Here is an 18,719-nt window from a genome sequence, read left to right on the forward strand (position 1 = left end):
TATTGCTATTTCTCCCTCTACTGCATTACATGTTACGGTAAGATTAAATTCAACATCAACCTAAGTAAGAATTTTTTCCTCCTGAGGATCCTAACTCTGGGAAAAGTCCTATTATGCTTGGAAACCGTATGTCAAAAAGCTAGTTTTCTTTTAGAAAGAGGGAGAGCAGAGTAGAACTTCAACAAAAGATAACAGGAAATGGTTTTCTTGGTGCAACTGAGCTGCATAGGCTTGTAAAATAGGTCATGTGGTTCTCATCATGTTACCTGGTGGATACGAATGTTCGCCACTGACAATCCACTCCAGTAAGGCCTCAATTAATTCAAGATTTACTTTGTCTAAATCCATTTTCTCCATTGTTTTTAATACTGATTTGCTAACCCCTGAAAGAGAAAATGAGCATTATAACAAAAAGGAAAAGCCCTGTTAAGGTCATGAATTTTGTAAGCAACTCAAACTACAGCCACTTCCGAATGAATCAAACCCTTGATGGAAAGTGGCGGTCCAGCTGTGGCAGCTTCATGGTAAGAACATAAGAAGAGCCTGTTAGATCAGGCCATTGGACCCTCTAATCTGGCATCCTGTTCTCACAGTGCAAACTAGATGCCTATAAGAAGCCTGCAAGTGTAGCAGCACTCTCCCCTCCTGCAGTTTCCATCAGCTGTTGATATCGCCTTCCTCATTTCTTTCATTTGGTCCAATACCTTCTTTCTATTCACCCAAATAGCGTATTTTCTCAAGGTCAAAGTCTGATGTTGCCTTAGACATATTTGGATATTGAAAAACACGTGAAAATTGGGGGGAGGGGGGTTGTGCGTGAGACGGGGGGGGGGGTCATTCCTTCCAAAGAAAAACATACCTCCAGCTGCACACAGGAAAAATCACATACAATAGAGGAATTTGTCATTCTGGAGGCTTGCCTGGCACCTTTGTTACATTTCTTTAGGCACCAGGCAAAAACAACCCTTTTCTCTGAGGTGTTTGGCTAATTTAACAATCCATGGCCTCTTAAACTGTGTGTGTGTGTGTGTGTGTGTGTGTGTGGTCATTGCTTCTATTCATCATTATATTACAGTGGAACCTCGTGTTACATACCATCCTCCTTACAAATGCTTCGGGTTACGAGCTCTGATAACCCAGAAGTAGATGCCCCTAGTTGCACACTTTGCCCCGGGACGTGAGCGGAAGTCAAGCGCCAAAAGCATGGCAGCAGCAGGAGGTGCCATTAGCGAAAGCACGCCTCATGTTAAGAACGGTTTCAGGTTACAAATGGACCTCCGGAACAAATTAAGTTTGTAACTGGAGGTACCACTGTATTTTTGAGTTTTTATATTGCAAACCATCCTGTGATCTTCCAATGAAGGGTAGTACAGAAATTTAATAAATGGTGAAAATAACAATGATTCTCTAGTATGAGAAATAACATGTGCAACGAGAAATTCTCACAAGAGCACCAAGCATCTATCTGTCTGTCTGACAAGAGAATAGGAAACCTCTCAACATACAGGTCTCAAGACCTTTGCACTAGAGCTATATGCCTGAGGTTGTGACATGTACTCACAAAGATTCTAGGTTTGAAAATGCCTTTCTGGTCATATGTACAATATATTTACCAATAATAAACTCTTAAAAATTATTGGCAGCAATGCATATTGAAAAAATATTACCTTTGTAGCGGATCAGTAACTGCTGGAATGTTAGTTGCTGGTCTGGCACTGAATCTTTGGCAGCCACAGCCACTGTACTTTGCATCAGGCCAGAACGCCTTAGGTCGTAATCTACTTCCTCTGCAGCAGTCCTCAGGTGTCTTTCTTTCTTGTCCACACTTTGCTTTGCTCGACGCATATATGGGCTGCCATGCTCCAAGACATACCTGAATGCAAACAGAGAAATTGGGTATGGGGAAAAGCCATCTGCAAACCTTGCTTTCTAGATGGATGACTGCTCTAAACAGATGCTTAGACCTTGTGGGCTGTGCGGTGTCATTTCTGACAATAAGGTAATAAGGTAGAACCCAAAGAATTATTTTTTTTTTAAGTCTGAATACACAGCAGTCGTACAAATTTATGTACAAGGCATGTTAAATGTCCACAGACATTGGAGATTCCTAGCTTACCGAGTCACTGTAATAGCGTCTTCTATAAAAAACTGATCAACGGGGAACGTCCTACCTAAAAGAGAAATGAGAAACACAGTAATATAGGAAGAGGCAAATTACTTCATCAAAACTGGAGGAAGAGGAATGGAACAGCCTCCATTTCTACCCATACACCATTGCCACTTGTATTAGCTAAAAAAGTTGGTTGTGTATTAACAATATTTCAACATACATCACAAGGAAGAGTGAGACAGCTGCCTCAGGTGGCTGGTTTGGGCAACATTAAGGACAGCAGTATGAAGAAAGGGCAAGATCTGACCCATAGGGCACAGCCCATTGCTTAGTGCCCTGCAATTTAAAGAAGAACTGTACTTCATGTGTATTATTATTATTATTATTATTATTATTATTATTATTATTAATATGCCACCTATCTGACTGGGTTGCCCCAGCTACTCAGGGCGGCTCTCAACAAAAAAATAGTAAAATCACAATACAACATCAAACACTAAAACTTTCCCATATGTCTTTTAAAAATCACATAGCTGTATGCATGTGGGAGAGGGAGAGGGAATTTGTCCAGCTTGGCCACCAAAGCTTTTGATTTAGGCCTGGAATGGGTGGAGGTATGTATCAACATGGAGAATATTAATAAAACAACCTTGTAGGGTAAGTCAGTAAGAGTTACAGTTATTTATTTATAAGATGTCTAGCCTGCCCTTCATTTCAGGGCAGATCACATTCAAATAAAAACAATATAAAAACGTATAATAAAAACCATCTCAAATTTGTTGCTCTACACAATGCACGTGAAGTGCTTTGAGCCACTAAAAGGGCTGTACAAGAAGTTCAGTATTACCCTATTCTGATCTGATCTGACCTGTCCTGAGAAGGGTATTTTCACCTCAGCAGTACTCTACTGAATCTAAAAACAGAGCACATTTATAGTATTTAGGTTGCATGTTAAATATAAGACAGAATGTGAGAAAGAACATGATGCAAAATATTGTCATTTATAATATCACGTAATTCTTATATGTTAGGCTGCCTTACTTAGTTTTTATATTAATTCCATTAACATCTTCGGATTGATTTAGCTGAGACGACTCATTAAACGGATCAGATTCCCCTCCTTCCCAAGAAGGTAGTTACTATCAGTTGACTAATCAAGATAGCTAAATGTAAGGATACAAAAATGTATGTGTCCAGTAGGCACCAGTAGCTAATGTATAATAAAACAAACAACAAAAGGTAAAGGTAAAGGTACCCCTGCCCATACGGGCCAGTCTTGACAGACTCTAGGGTTGTGCGCCCATCTCACTCAAAGAGGCCAAGGGCCAGCGCTGTCCGAAGACACTTCCGGGTCACATGGCCAGTGTGACATCGCTGCTCTGGCAAGCCAGAGCCACACACGGAAACGCCGTTTACCTTCCCGCTAGTAAGCGGTCCCTATTTATCTACTTGCACCCAGGGGTGCTTTCAAACTGCTAGGTTGGCAGGCGCTGGGACCGAACAACGGGAGTGCACCCCGCTGCGGGGATTCGAACCGCCGACCTTTCGATCGGCAAGCCCTAGGCACTGAGGCTTTAACCCACAGCGCCACCCGTGTCCCTTCAAAAAAACAAACAACAAGCAAGTATTAATTATTCCTTTGCGCTCTTGCTTGGGAGCTTCCCAGCAGCTGGCTACCATGGGAAACAATCACTAAATGGAGTTTGACCTGGTGCAACAGGGCTCTAATTACATTCTTAAAATTAATATACCTTCCTGAACTCAGACATTTTTAGTAACTATGTTGCTGAGATAATATTATCAACTGTTTAAGAACGGTTAGAACAGAGAAAATGCTAACCAATGAAAAGTAACTTGTGAAGCAAAGTAGGGGGACCTGTGGCCTTTTAGATGTTACTGGGCCTTCCAGATGTTACCAGCTGATTCCAATGCCAGCTGGGGCTGGGGCTGATGGGAGTTGAGTCCAATAACAACTGGAGGGCCACAGGTTCCCCACCTCTGCTGTGAAAAGATGGATAATGAAAATAATTAGACTTGTTTTCACCTGGTATGCTAACAACAGGGCAGGAGTTAAAGTACTGAGAAAAGAGCTCTGCATTCAAGGTAGCACTCATCATTATAATGCGCAGGTCTGGCCTCTGAGACATTATATCTTTCAAAATCAGCAGCAAGAAGTCACTAGAGAAAATAAAGAAAAGACATTTGAAGCTCTTCCGTGTTCATCTGCAATTTCCTGAAGCTCCACTACCATCCTGGGAGCAATCAAAGACCCTTATTTTAAGCTTTCTCTTATAACAAACAAAAACAAATACACATATCCTCATTAAAGACAACAACAATCACAGGGAGGGACAAAAATACAATACTCAGTTCTGTCTCTTAGGCAAACAAGCCTCCTCTGCATAATGTGGAGGTGGAGGGAGAGAAACAACCTAGTCCTTTGCAGCTGAACGGATATATTTTGGAGTGTGTTAATTTTACAGCACGTGCTGGTATGTTCTCAAAGCACGTATCTGCATCATAAAATCACAGCCACCAGAAAATTAAATCAGCCTGGAGTGTATGGATGAAGGACTGGGCACACAGTGTTTACTGCATTTTCTGCTTTGGATATTTTAATGGGATATCCACATCTAGGGGTGAAGCTTTAGCTGGCTACTTGTTTATCATTTCATAACTACTGCATTATTGTATAATAATGATACATTATTGTCTGTGGGAGACTGAAGCTAGTGCAGAGGAGGTAAAGTTCAAATATGGCCTCAAGTCAGTTGCCAATTTGGAAGTGATACTACTGAACTACAGTGGTACCTTGGTTCCCAAATGGCTTAGTTGTCAAACAAATTGGCTCCCAAACACCGCAAACTCAAGAGTGTTCCGGTTTGCGAATGTTTTTCGGACGTCCGACACAGCTTCTGCTTGAGTGCAGGAAGCTCCTGCAAACAACTGGAACCTGTGCCTTGGTTTTTGAGCAGTTTTGGGAGTCGAACGGACTCCCGAAACAGATTAAGTTCGAGAACCAAGGTACCACTGTATAAGGATTTTTAAAATAATGTTACCATATATTCGAAAACAAGCAAGATTATGGTAGGTAGTGTGGTTTTGTAATTAGCAGCCTTCTTCCAAGCAGATGCTCTCTGGGTTATTATGAGTTGCAACTAAACGTCAACATTTATCTATTACCCATCCAACAAACATACTGCTTCTCAGGCAATATATTTACCAAAACTGTTCACACAGGCTGTTCTGGCTAGAGCCGATGACAGTTGCAGACCAACATGTGGAGGGCACCAGGTTAAGGGAAGGATGGATTAGTGTGTCAGACTAGAACTGGGGAGACCTGGCTTCAAATCCTCACTGACTAAACATTTGACAAACTGCTACCCTAATTCACCTTACAGAGTTGTGGCAAGGATGAAGAGGTGTAAATCATGTATTTACTTCGTAAAAATATATATTGCATATATATCCCACCTGCTCTCCAAGGAGCTCAAGGTGGCAAACATGGCTTTCCTTCCTCTTCACTTTATCCTCACTACTACCCTTGTGAGGTAGGCTAGGCTGTCTGGCCCAAAGTCACTCTGTAAGTTCCACGGAAAGCTAAGATTTGAACTTGGGTCTCCCAGGTCCTATTCAGACACTCTTAACCACTCGCATTCCACACTTGAGTAAGAAGAACAGGAGAGGAAATATGAAATACATGAATAGTAGAAGTGAAACAAACAGGCTGTGTTACCTTTCTTCTGTTCTCTCATGAACCTCATCAACGATAATATGGGTGACTCCTTTTAAACTCATGTCCCCTTCAAGCCTCCTCAGAAGCACTCCAGTAGTACAGTACAACAACCGGGTAGCTGAAGACTTGAAAGAAGAGAGAAAATGACAATAAGATCGCCAACTAAATCAGTTTCTTCCCCTTATTTAACCCTATCACTGTCACTGCTTAGATTACACTCTAGTGCTTTATTCAGATTTCCATGGATTTTGTCCAGAAGTGTGTGGTTCCTTCCCATGAATAACAGAAGGAAAAATATGGGAAATTAGCTGATTAAAATTCCTTGCCATAGTTTGGTCACCGGCTGGAAAAGCATGTTCAGCAAACATCAAGGGCCAGTGCGTAGATAATGTTGCAATCCCTTCAAATATAGTAGAGGGAACTAGGAACAAGCAGACACATCTTCCTCCTCTCTCGTGCAGAAAAGCAGTGCACAATAAGCAGTAAAACAATCTAATGACACTAAAACAAATAAAACGACGGCAAACAAACGTAGCAGCTTGAAACAAAACAAATAAGATTAGTCACCAACTGAGTGCCACCAATAACTTGGCAAACGGAAGAGCTTTTGACTGGGCTTTTGACTGGGGCTTAAAGATCAGCTCTGCGCCAGGGTGGGAAATCCAGAGTCTGGGTGCCACAGCAAAGAAGGCCTTGTCACTGGTTAGCCACCCACTCACCTCTCAACAGGAAAGTTGGGTGGGGGGCAGAGACCCATAGCAAATATCACAATGAAATAGCAAGCTTCTTCTTTTTACAAAAAAAGTTATTTAAAAGTGGAGACTATTTCTGGCAGCAGTCACTCTCTCGGAAACTAGCTTTGAATTCAGCTTGTGCCACTTTGTGTTACCAGGATTCCGAGTATTCTATGGATCTACAACACACTGCACACTCATGGATTTTGGTACCCGGAACAGAATTCAGCTTTCTGAGATGTTCAGCTGTTGTTTGCTCTCTTTTTAAACATGTTTCTTTAAAAAACATTAATGGAAGCTGCGCAACACTCCAGTGCTCTTGCATAGCCCCTTGATACTATCCTTCAACTCTCCCCACCAGCACAGCTAGAAAAAAAGGTCTACTCTTTGGACTAATAAAACAACAACAACAGTTCAATGTCTATTTGAGAATTCACTGCTTGGGGGGGGGATGGGGGGAAAATTAGATGTGAGTGTCTACTGGCTTGCACTCGTGACGTCACTGGAATAAAAACAAAGTAAAAACAAACCAACCATTACGCTTTCTAGCCGAATTTGGTATCCGACTGTGACCCCAACTCTCTCCGTTCTCTCCTTGGCTACACGTTCAGCCACAGAAATGGCAGAGATCCTGCGAGGCTGGGTGCAGATGATGTTGGCTAAATTACTGGGAGGACCTTCTAGGGAGGCATCCAAGATAAACTGAGGAATCTGAGTGGTCTTTCCACATCTGCATGAAGGAGAGGAATGAAATAAAAAAGAAAATTCTCCTCTCCCTCAAGCAACATGTTAAGGGGTGTTGCAGGAGACAGCCTGACTTCCTCATTTATCAATACACCTGTTGTCCATGGAAAACGAATCTTTATTCTACTTAATCATAAATAAATCCCTGGTCTAAAGGAAGCTAACAAATCAACAGAATACAATGGCAATAAAATGGAAAAACTATAATAGAAGGTGGGTTATATTTCACCTTCCTGGTTCCCATTTATATATATATTCATCCGTTTAAATAAATGTAAAATTGAATCTGCCCACTGACTAACACCAATGAAGAACTCTTGTTAACATAACAGAAATCAAAAGGAGCAATCTTTGTGCAATATGGTCTAATAAGGATTGCAATTGTACAAACCAGCTCAAGCCAGGAGCTATTATTTTCTGCACTATTTATTCCAAACCTGAAATGTAGGCTAGCCATATAGAAATACTCTTCTGACTCCAAATTGGAGCAAAATCTTATTTCATTCCAAGAATCAAGTTTTGTTGTGCTCCCACAGGATATGGTCTCTTCCAATTGGCAAACCACAATGCTTCCTGCAAGATCTTTCAGATCTTCTTTGGATGGGTTTGCTGAAGGCGTGGCAGAGACCAGAAAACGTTGGACTTATCAGACCTTGGGTTTGATGGTGGAGTGGAGACTCTGACCTCCAGGCCTAATTTGGCCTGCCCAGCCCCTCCAAATGGCCGCCAATGACATTTCTGCCCAACTCCATCCTCCCACCAATCATGTGATATCACCTGTAAATACTGTATTTCTCTGCGTACAGTGGTACCTCTGGATAAAAAACGGGATCCGTTCCAGAGCCCCATTCACACCTAGAAGCAAATGTAACTAGCGATGGCACGTCTGCGCACACGCGCGTCGCTTTCCACCACTTCTGCGCATGCGTGTGACATCATTTTGAGAGTCTGTGCGTGCGCAAGCGGCGAAACCTGAAAGTAACGCGCTCCATTACTTCCGGGTTGCCGCGGAGCGCAACTTGAACACGCTCAACCCGAAGCACATTCAACCCGAGGTATGACTGTATAAGACTATTATTCCCCCCCCCCCAATTTTTTTTTTTTTTAGTTTTAAATTAGGCGTTGTCTTATACATGGAATGTTGCCATTAAATATATAAATACATTTCTTAATTTTGGGCTCAAAAAATAGGGGGCATCTTATACACGGAAAAATACGCTAATTTCCATTTCTCCTGCCACCTCCCATAGCTTTCTTAGGGTGAGATTGACCTTTTACATAGCTTGCATACATTTTACATATTTTATGTACAATGAACATAAAATAAAGTATGTAAAAAGATGCCATTCTCTTTGCCTTGCCCACTTTGGCCCCAGCCCCTTCCGCCTCTGGCACTGTTTACCATTACAATACAGCCCCCTGCAAAGTTGGACAACTTTGAATCCAGCCGCAGGCAGAAAGTGACTCCCCTGCCACTGCTCTAAAGGTATCAGCTCCAAAATCAATGAACTACATTGTTCACTTGACTTCTACATCCATGTGTGTTTATAATTATAATTTCAACAGGACATACAGGAAATGACTGATCAGCGCACATCCAAAAGACATGCAATCAAGCTTAGTGTTGAACCTGGAAGTGACCAAAAACATAAAAAGTCACTTAAAGACATAAGAGGGCAGGGTGTGCTTACACGTGCCCCGCTGAGACACACGGAGGCCAGGAATAGAACCCCCGCATAAAATGGTCATTAACTGCAACAGAAATCGGATGCCTTAATCTTTCTCCACGTGACCTGTGTATAGCAGCTTTAGGTTGCAGTCCTATACATACTTACCTGAGAGGAATTCCCACTGATCTCCGTGGGGAGTACTTTGGAGTATAAACATATAGATTTTTGCTGTTATGGCATTTGGCTGATTAACATTCTATGGCTTTTCAAATGTGTTTGTGGGAGGGGGAGTTACTGGTTTTTGTTTTATTTTGTGTTCTCATTTTGTGTTCTTCTGCTGTGAATCAAGTTAAAGGTGGCATACAATCTTAATAAATAAATAAATATTTTATTGAGGATGTAGTAGGGGAAGGAACGCAACCATCCAGACCTCTCATACTTCACTTTGTTATTTAGGCTGAGCCCTGCTTCCAACCAGTGTTCTGTAGTGTACATGTTGTCTTGAATGCATCCTTAAGGACTGGGTAAATGCTGCTCCTTCCATATACAGAGCATGCCAGTTCTGCCAGTTCAGACCCCTGAAGATTCCTATTCTACAGGCAATAAAATGTGAGACATCTTGAATTCAACACATAGGAAAGGAGGCACACTGCCTGGGTTTTTTCCTCCAACTATTTTCTCTCTCTCTGCCTAATCTCAACTCATCTGCTCCAGCAGTTGGGAGGGGGAGGAGAGTTTAGCCTAGATGAGACAGATAGCCAGAAATAACCAGGAGGAAGAAAAGCTCCACCATACATACCTTTGCTGTAACTATTGACTTCAAACCCTCTCATTTTTCTTGCCTGAAGGGAAGGTCCCTTTTGAGTTTTGTAGGCAGAGAGAGACTGCTTTTCACATAGTAAGTATTAACATGGTGTTCAAGTGTGCAGACAGTTTTATATCTTACCCAGTCATACCACTCACAACCAGGACCTGATATTTGTTCAGCAATTTAAGAATGGTTTCTCTCTCTTCCCATGCAGGAAGTTTCTGCCGTTCTTGCAATATGGACTGGTAGTGCCTAGAAGACTGACAAATATATGTGGAAGGTCAGTAGCTGCCTGTTAGTGCTCAATTTATGATCCACAATTACATGAATTTCTTTGTTTGTTATAGTTCACACACATCCAGAGAAGGCACACAGTTTCTAGACTGTCTTCCATTAATTCTGTAGATACAAGTCTTTACAGGAAAACAGATGTAACTGCTATTGATCCCACATATAGAGAACATAAGCATACAGATATTTTTTCAAGGTACAAGAAATTCTAGCATAGGAAGCAGCTCTGAGATAAAATGGTCTTAAATACAAAACAAAATATAGATATTAAGGGTTCTACTGCATATCCAGAACTTCAAGATTATTTCCTGCATTTTGCTATCAATTCCTACCTCCCACCAGCTATTATATGTACACACAGCAAATTGTTTGTTTGTTTTTTAAATGTAGCTGAAAATACGTTATAAACGTAACTCTGCCACTTATCTTCCAAGGTTTACATACGTACCTTCTTTATCCTGAACTGACGGCAAATTTTATAATTCTCTTTGCAAGTTGGCTCTGCTAATGTCCTGTACTTCTTTCGCCTGAGATTCACATAACTCTCTTTCTCTACGTGAACTGTTTGCAGCTCCTCTTCGTCGTTGTCGTCATCACCCTCTTCAGTCACCAACTCCTTGGTTGCTTAAAAACAGAAAGCATCTTAAAAAACACCATTCTGAAACATTAGCTAACGAGTCTTCAGGGGTGGGTTTTTTTTTAAAATAACATAATATTTCACTAGATCAGGGAGAAGAAATCTGTGGCCTTCCAGTTGCTGCTGTACTGCAACTCCCATAATCCCCGACTATTGGCCATGCTGGCAAGGAATGAAGTCTGGAAGACCAGAGCTCCCAACCAGTGTGCTATCCTCATCACAGGAACTGGCATGCATTGGCAACAGAGAGTTCTCCATCACCTGCGGCACTATTCTTTGGGAAATCTCCCATTGTGAATTCTGCCCATGATGCACTGCCCTTGCAAGTGGTCACCACTTACAGTGGCACCTCTGGTTACGTACTTAATTCGTTCCGGAGGTCTGTTCTTAACCTGAAACTGTTCTTAACCCGAAGCACCACTTTAGCTAATGGGGCCTCCTGCTGCTGCCACGCCGCCGCCGCGCGATTTCTGTTCTCATCCTGAAGCAAAGTTCTTAACCCGAGGTAATATTTCTGGGTTAGAGGAGTCTGTAACCTGAAATGTATGTAACCTGAAGCGTATGTAACCCGAGGTACCACTGTACATGGATTGGGGACAAGGAAACTGACAATACGTTATAAAGGACTCAAATGAGGACTTGAACTAAACAACAATTCTAGAGGCTAGAATGAGTGCCAATTCTAGAGGCTAGAATGAGTGCCAATTCTAGAGGCTAGAATGAGTGCCAATTCTAGAGGCTAGAATGAGGTCTTTACTGGCTTAGTATTGAGTTGACCTCTAAAACCTAGAAAGAAGAGGAGGAGTTTGGATTTGATATCCCGCTTTATCACTACCCGAAGGAGTCTCAAAGCGGCTAACATTCTCCTTTCCCTTCCTCCCCCACAACAAACACCCTGTGAGGTGAGTGGGGCTGAGAGACTTCAAAGAAGTGTGACTGGCCCAAGGTCACCCAGCAGCTGCGTGTGGAGGAGAGGGGACGCGAACCCGGTTCACCAGATTACGAGTCTACTGCTCTTAACCACTGCACCACACTGGCTCTCAAAGTTGCCTTGGACCAGCAAGCCCAGAAGAGTCTACAGTAACTTTCCAGAGTTTAGACAAGAGTCTTTTCCAGCCTTATTGGGAGATGCGAGAGATTAAATCCATGCAAAATATGTTCTTTGCCACTGAGCTACAAGCCTTCACCAAGCAAAATTCCTGACAATAACATTTCACTGTAAGAGACCGCTATTCTGTTTTCTCACACTCTCCCCCTACAACTGTTTACTGCAGCAGTCCAAGTCACTCCCTTCTGAATTCACCTGCAATTTCAAAACATCCTAGTATTGTTTCCTTTTGTTGTAAAAGTTTCCCACAGCAGCATTTCCCCCACTCCCTTTCATTTTGTATCATGCCAACTGTTTTAAAATTTGCTTCACTTGTGCACAGTGTCTTGAGCAAATATAGTATAACAGGAAACAGCCAATAATGGACACAATGCAGGCAAATCTTAGGCGAGTTCTATACAGTAGTTAACAGAGGTATTTTTGAGGTACTGCACAAAATCCTTCTTCTATTCATGGACTTCAAGTGGAGCATAGAATTTTTTTACTGGTTTTAGCTGCTATTTTTTTAACTCGCTGCTTATGTGCTGCTTCATCTATAGTTTTTATGGGCATTTTTCTTTGGTATATTATTATGCTTCAGTATGGATTTATGTTCTGAGCTAAAAATAAACACTCTCTCACTGACACACAAATCTCTTACTGACAAGAATTTTCCATTAAGTTGGAGAGGACAACTCATCTGAAGCGGTCTCCTTCATTAATGTAAATAGAAATATATATATAGAGTGAGTTTTATTTTCAATTGGGCTTTTCATCTTACAATATATTCATTTCCAGGGATCCTAACCCCCACTCCAGGCCTTGCAACTTTATTCACCAATTGACCGAGATTTGCTGATACTTATTTAAACTTGCTATAAAGGAAAACAATCCTATTTTCACAGCTCTCAATGGTTGTCCCCACCTGTACAGTATTATCTTCCTGACTAAATATCTGCCTATTGTTTCTTTATTCTCTCTCTCTCTCTCTCTCTCTCTCTCGCACACACACACACACACACACACGGGATTTTTGCATATATATATATATGCGCGCATATGCAAAAATCTCCCCCAAATATCAAAGATATCTTTTATAGAATTATGCCAAGTTAGAAGACTGAAAAAAGTTAGCAATCTTATAGCAGGCTGCAAGTGGAACCCACAACAAAATGGGGCAGTGTTGTATTGCTCCTGTTCAGGATTCCAGTCAAACTTCTTCCAGGGTACTCTATTCTCCTGGCTTCTACATTCACCCTTGCCCCCTCCCCCCCCCCCGCAAGCCAGCTCTCTCTTCCCCCAGAGTATGCTTAGTCCTCATTGGCTGAGCTATTTGGAGTTTTATTGCTCCCTCACTTTTCCCTCCCCAAAGATTTAGAGTTCCTCAAGTTTGTGAGTGGTGCTACGGAAGGACAGGCACCTGGAGCATGTGCTTACTATTAGTATATATGATAGGATTTAATTTATCTAGAGATTATTCTCTTAAAAGTATTTTAACCTAGTATTCTATCCCAGCTGGAGAATAATGAAATACTGTGGCTGGTATTTTGTGGTTTCATTTTACATGACATTGAAATCTTTATTGCAATGATTCCACTAACTCAGAGACATAGTTTTAAAGTTTAAAAGGGCTGGTACTGTGATGTTTTTATTTTTGTTATTATTTGTAGTTTTAACAGAATTAAAACAATTAAAAGATCTGTTTATGTTTAATAACTTCTTAATTCTATTTGTGATTAATTACTTTTTAATTATTATCTTTTTTCTAACATAGTTTTTATTCATTTTCACACACCTACTTGTGTGAAATACATGCTGTTCTCTAGAAATATCAATTGGGAGCAGAACCCACACCCCCAAACTGCACACACAGCCCGTTTCTTAATATGTGTCCTAGTTTCAATAAGGACTTATGAAGTAGTATATACCTTCTGAAATCCGGGAAGGAACATGAGAGCTGCTAGGAATCTCTTGCTTATGAACATGTGTCGCTGTACTGGACAAGGGTGTTGCCAGAGGCAAAGGAGGAGCACTGTATCTGTGAGAAGTCTTACTAAGCAATTTTGTTACTTCAGCTTCATCCTCTAGGCTTGTTATAAAAGCATAAACAACAGGTTCGTTAGACTCCGATGATATTATGGCCTTTTCATAAAGGAATTCAGCAATGTGCAACCGGCAAGCCAATGGCAGCTTCTCATTAGTGGTATAGAATGCCACAAGAGGCGGCTGATAAGGATATTTGTTATCCTCAGGAAATCTTATTTCAAGTTCATACACAGGAGCATTAACTTTGAGATGAGCATCTTCCTTGACGCTCGGAAGGCCTTTTTGCTTGTTTCGAGATTCATGCCTGAACTTGCATCTCGATCCAAACCTGCAATCTCCTTGGAGGTAGTGTTTACAGATTTCCAGGGAAGCTGGCTTTAGCCCATTACTGGTGTTGCTATTCCCTTCTTTTGGCTTGTTGAGCATCTCTGTCAAGTATGCCAAGTCTAACGCAACAGTCCAGACCCTGTTATTAATTCTTTCCACAAATTTGTCTCCACATATCGAACGGAGGACAAATGCTTCCTCTTGCCTTTGTTCCAAACAATCTTCCATACTTGTCTGAGCAGCAGTTTCCGTGATCTGCATCCTCTCTCCAAATTTTTCTGAAAAGCACTGCAGGAGTAAGAGCTCCAGGGATGCCCCAATGTTACTATTACAAGATTTCAGCATAGCTTGGCAACGCTCGCTATCAAAGCCGTACCTAGAAAGAAAAGAAATGCATTGTAGGTGCACATACTGGAACATTTACACAAGAGCAAGCATTCCCACTATGTTTAAAGGATGCTTGCTGTTAAAGCAGGTGTCTACACTGTTTAGTTTCTGCAACTGGAATAAAATGTACAACTTGTGCTTGTTGTAGAAATTTGCTCTAATGGTATGCCTTACACTGGGATGCAGAAGCTAAGGCCTGGGTTCCAAATGTGGCTGTCCAGCCTCCAGTGCTCTTCCCAGGCCTCATCCTTCACTGGCCATGCTTAGCACCCATCTTGAGTGCTTTAGCTTGGCTAGAATGCGTTCTTGAATTATGATAATGCTTCTTGCCTGTCTGGATGGGGACAGGTAGACGGGGTGTAGAAACCTCCAATGTTTGCATGGCTCTATACACTTTTGCTTCTGGCCTCAGTAAATACTGGCCAGTGGGCCCCAGAAGAGTGGCCATGTGGGATTCTGGCCCCTAGGGGGAAAAGGATCCCCACTCCACCTTACATAATGTTACAGAACTGCTCTTTTTTGGCTCTATTTGGGAATGTATTGGTGGGTGGAGGGTGCCACTTTGATTCTGTGTTATATGTCACATTCCACACTCATTCACGTAATTGCAGCTATGTAGGTTTTTAGCACCCCACCTCCTGACTAATATTTTCCATTTTATTAGTGAGACAATAATTACCTGGATAGTTTGTGCACAGCAAATGAAGAGACTTCAGTCTCTAGAACATGGCTCACAGGTGGTTGATAAGAAGCATTTGTGCTTTTTTTAGAAATTGATTGCCCATCTGACCAGGCGTGCTCGTCCTCCAAGTAATCCAATTCATCACAGTCATCTTCACCTGATACAAGCATCCTGAAAAAAGAAAGAAAGCAGCATGCTTGTTTTAGAAGCAATAGTCTTAGGGATAAGACAAACTTTTGGAACTCTGCTCAATATCACTACTCAAGCAACTCAGTTTAGTTATCCAAAACATTCAGAACTAAGTCAGGATCTTTGCACTTGGTCCCCTATTTGTAAGTACTTATAAACCACTTAACATTTCAAAAATCTTTAAGCGGTGTATAGTGTGAAAAACAAACATCAAATAAAAAATGCACCCTAAAACCAACAAAACATCAAAAAATACATAAAAGTAAATAAAATAGAAATTCAGAGGATTCAAATATGTACAGCAGCATCCAATATTATGGGTCAGAGAAAATCTGAGAAAAAAGGTAAGTCTGAATCTAACCCAATATTTATACTACCCTGCTTTTTCAATTTAGCAAACTCACAAGGCACATCATAAAATATAAACAAAACAATAAGTACAATGATAAATCATTACAAAACCTTATAAAAATAAAACTTAGCAGCGTAAAACTCAGCAGCAGCTTTCACTGTTCATTAAGAGCAATGCTAAAAAGATGTGTTTACTCTGTTACTCCAGACTAAGCAAAGTAGCCATCTGACACACATCCCATCAACCACCAAAGTCAAACAGCAGTCTCCATAGACTCAACAAGGCAGGTTCATGTGAATCAAGCAATAATTCAGAAATTCAAGTCTCATATTATTATGGCATCCATACTTTACAAGTCTGCTGCAGAAAACACTATGTATCCATCACAAGTGTGTTTGCCATGTAAACTGCGGAGCCACCCTGAGACTTTGTTTCTTTCTCTAGAAAGGCTGCCCAACCACATCTGTCACAGTCCATTCTGAACTTTGAATAATATGATCTAATGCCTATAAAATCTGAGAATAACTAAAGGGTGTTCATATTCAGTCCTTCAACATGTCATAGTATCTGTTTAATGAAGAAATTGTTTAGAAAACTGACTCTGAACCAGCAGCCAGCTCTTGTCCTTGCAGCTCACGAAGAAGTTCTTTCACCCTCATCTGATTATCGGAAGTCATGTACAGAGTCTGAAGAGGCATCTTTGTTTTGGATGCTTGTCTGGTCTGTCCATGTCCTCTGCTAGCAGAGCTTGATATATTAAAAACAAAAAACAAAAGAAGCATAATTCATTCTAATTTAATCAGGTAATGGAAAATACATGCACAATGTAAGCTATGCTGAACGTAAGAACAGTTGTATGGGTCATTTTGTCTCCTAACTAGCTAAGAGCATCAAGAAAGTTCCTAAGCAAGTCATGTTGGAAAAACCCATCTTCTGTTGCTAGGAAATTCAAAGGAGGCAAGCAAAGTCACCAGAATGTTTGACACAGCTACGTGCAGGATCTGTGACAAGTCCCATAATGACCACAGTATATTTAAACAGACAAGCTGGATTAATGCAGTTGGGCACAGAAATTGTGATACAAAAGTTACAGTGTGTTTCTGCGGGTTATTTAGTCATCTTTTAAAAGACCCCCCCAATACACCAGCTTCTTTGTTTGATTAATAAATTCCAGCTGTACCTATTATTTTAAATATCCCACTTCACTGATCCGACCTGAATGGGTGCAACCTCTTTCTGTGTCATGCAAAACAAGCAGTAAAACACAACAAACACACCAGCACAACAAACAGACACACCTGTCTCTGTGATAAATAGTTCCCTTTCCCCTGAGATACTTGGTGCTATGGTAGCTAGGGGAAGTAGCCTTCGGTTTCCAATATGTGGCAACCAATATACTGTTTCTCAAAAAATGAGCTGAATTTCCAGCTATTCTCACTAGTAGCCAATGTCAAAAACCCTCCCTCTGTAAAAGGTGGCACGCAAGAGACAGTAGATGAGGCTCAAATTCGTGGTTAGTTTCAAAGCTCTAATAAAAATACAAATCTATCTAATAAAAATACAAGCGTTTTGGAATTAATCACTTAAGTCAGAGGTAGTCAACCTTTTTATACTTACCACCCTCTAATGGATCTTTCTTGTTGGTAACATTTCCTTACCACCCACCAGTGCTCGATGGAAGGCGGATTCAGCTTGTGCTGTAGAACCCCCTACCGCCCCCCTAGAATCCTGAAATGCCCATCAGTGGGCGGTAGAGACCAAAGTTGACAACTCTTGACTTAAGTCAAGGCGCTTCACTTTACCATAGGAACACAGGAAGTTGCCTTGTACTGCATAGCCCAGTCTTAATTGCTCTGATTAGCAGTAGTTCTCTGGGGTCTTAGGCACAAAGTGGTCCTCCTATCACTTGCTACCTGATCCTACTTAATTGGAGATAGCAGGGATTGAGCCTGATACCTTCTACATACAAAGCAAAGTATGTGCTCTGATAAGGAGCTTCTTAAAACCTTCTTAAAACAACCTTCAAAAAGAAGTTTTTAAAAAACAACCTAAACTCTAAAATGTAAGATTCCATCAAATTCACTTAGCTGACCTGGCTACATCTTTTGGTCCACTGAAAACACAGAAATCACCACCATCATCATCATCAACACAGAAATCATCACCATCGTCCCAAATTTTCTCCGAGCCTTTTTTGCTGCCACTGGCTTGGCATTTGTTAGAAGGTCTACCACAGCTACTGCTGCCGCCACCTCTGCCTCTTCCTCTTCTTGCTCCCCTTCCTCCCCCTCTGTTTGGTTTTCCTCTTCTCTTCCCTGAGGAGCTCATTTTCTCCTTTCTGTAGGAAAAGAAAAATGAAAGTACATTATCAACAGTGAAAAATATCAACCAAGATCACCATGCAGATTATCAGGAAAGATGGCAATTACTACTTCTGTTTATGCAGCTCTGGCATACAGCACCAATCATCAAACATCCCTGTCCCACAACCCACAGGTAGTAAGTTCCATTATTTTCAACGGGACTCACTCCCTAATAATTTCACATAGTATTTCAACCTTCATAAGTTATAATCAAGACAACACACAAATCTATTACACTTTAAAGATCAATTGAATGTGCCATGGACTCTATCACTCACCTATTATTAATTTAGATTTTTTTAATTGAAATTATTTTTGAATTGCTCTCCATCATTAAAGATACCAAGGCAGCACACAAAGAATAAAGCAATCAAATCAAAACACAGTACAGTTGAGAATTTGAAAACCTTAATCCACAGACAATAATTGGCTTTAAATCAGCCAGGCAAAAATACAAAGACTTTGACTTGGCACCAAAATAACTAACTTCGACACCAGACACACCCCTAAAGATAAACTGTTCGACAGACAGGACACCCCCACAAGAGAGGACTCT

The 18,719-nt window shown here is 41.1% G+C and overlaps 1 protein-coding gene across 2 annotated transcripts in view; it reads right to left on the reverse strand.

Annotated features, from left to right (window-relative positions):
• The window catches only part of DHX57 (DExH-box helicase 57), a 31,444-nt gene that overhangs the window by 11,562 nt on the left and 1,163 nt on the right, over positions 1–18,719 (reverse strand). For both annotated transcript variants that reach the window (XM_083432941.1, XM_083432942.1), the window contains exons 2-13: positions 17,893–18,138; positions 16,401–16,547; positions 15,257–15,430; positions 13,746–14,566; positions 10,542–10,717; positions 9,941–10,062; positions 7,115–7,310; positions 5,847–5,971; positions 4,155–4,288; positions 2,117–2,171; positions 1,668–1,873; positions 267–383 (exon numbers count right to left, since the gene is read on the reverse strand). In XM_083432941.1, coding sequence (XP_083289067.1) covers positions 267–383; positions 1,668–1,873; positions 2,117–2,171; positions 4,155–4,288; positions 5,847–5,971; positions 7,115–7,310; positions 9,941–10,062; positions 10,542–10,717; positions 13,746–14,566; positions 15,257–15,430; positions 16,401–16,547; positions 17,893–18,128 — 2,509 coding nt within the window. In that variant the 5' untranslated portion in view covers positions 18,129–18,138. The remainder of the gene's footprint in view (positions 1–266; positions 384–1,667; positions 1,874–2,116; positions 2,172–4,154; positions 4,289–5,846; positions 5,972–7,114; positions 7,311–9,940; positions 10,063–10,541; positions 10,718–13,745; positions 14,567–15,256; positions 15,431–16,400; positions 16,548–17,892; positions 18,139–18,719) is intronic.

Source organism: Podarcis tiliguerta (genome assembly GCF_965153285.1).
Source record: "Podarcis tiliguerta genome assembly, chromosome: 3".
Classification (NCBI taxonomy): Eukaryota; Metazoa; Chordata; class Lepidosauria; order Squamata; family Lacertidae; genus Podarcis; species Podarcis tiliguerta.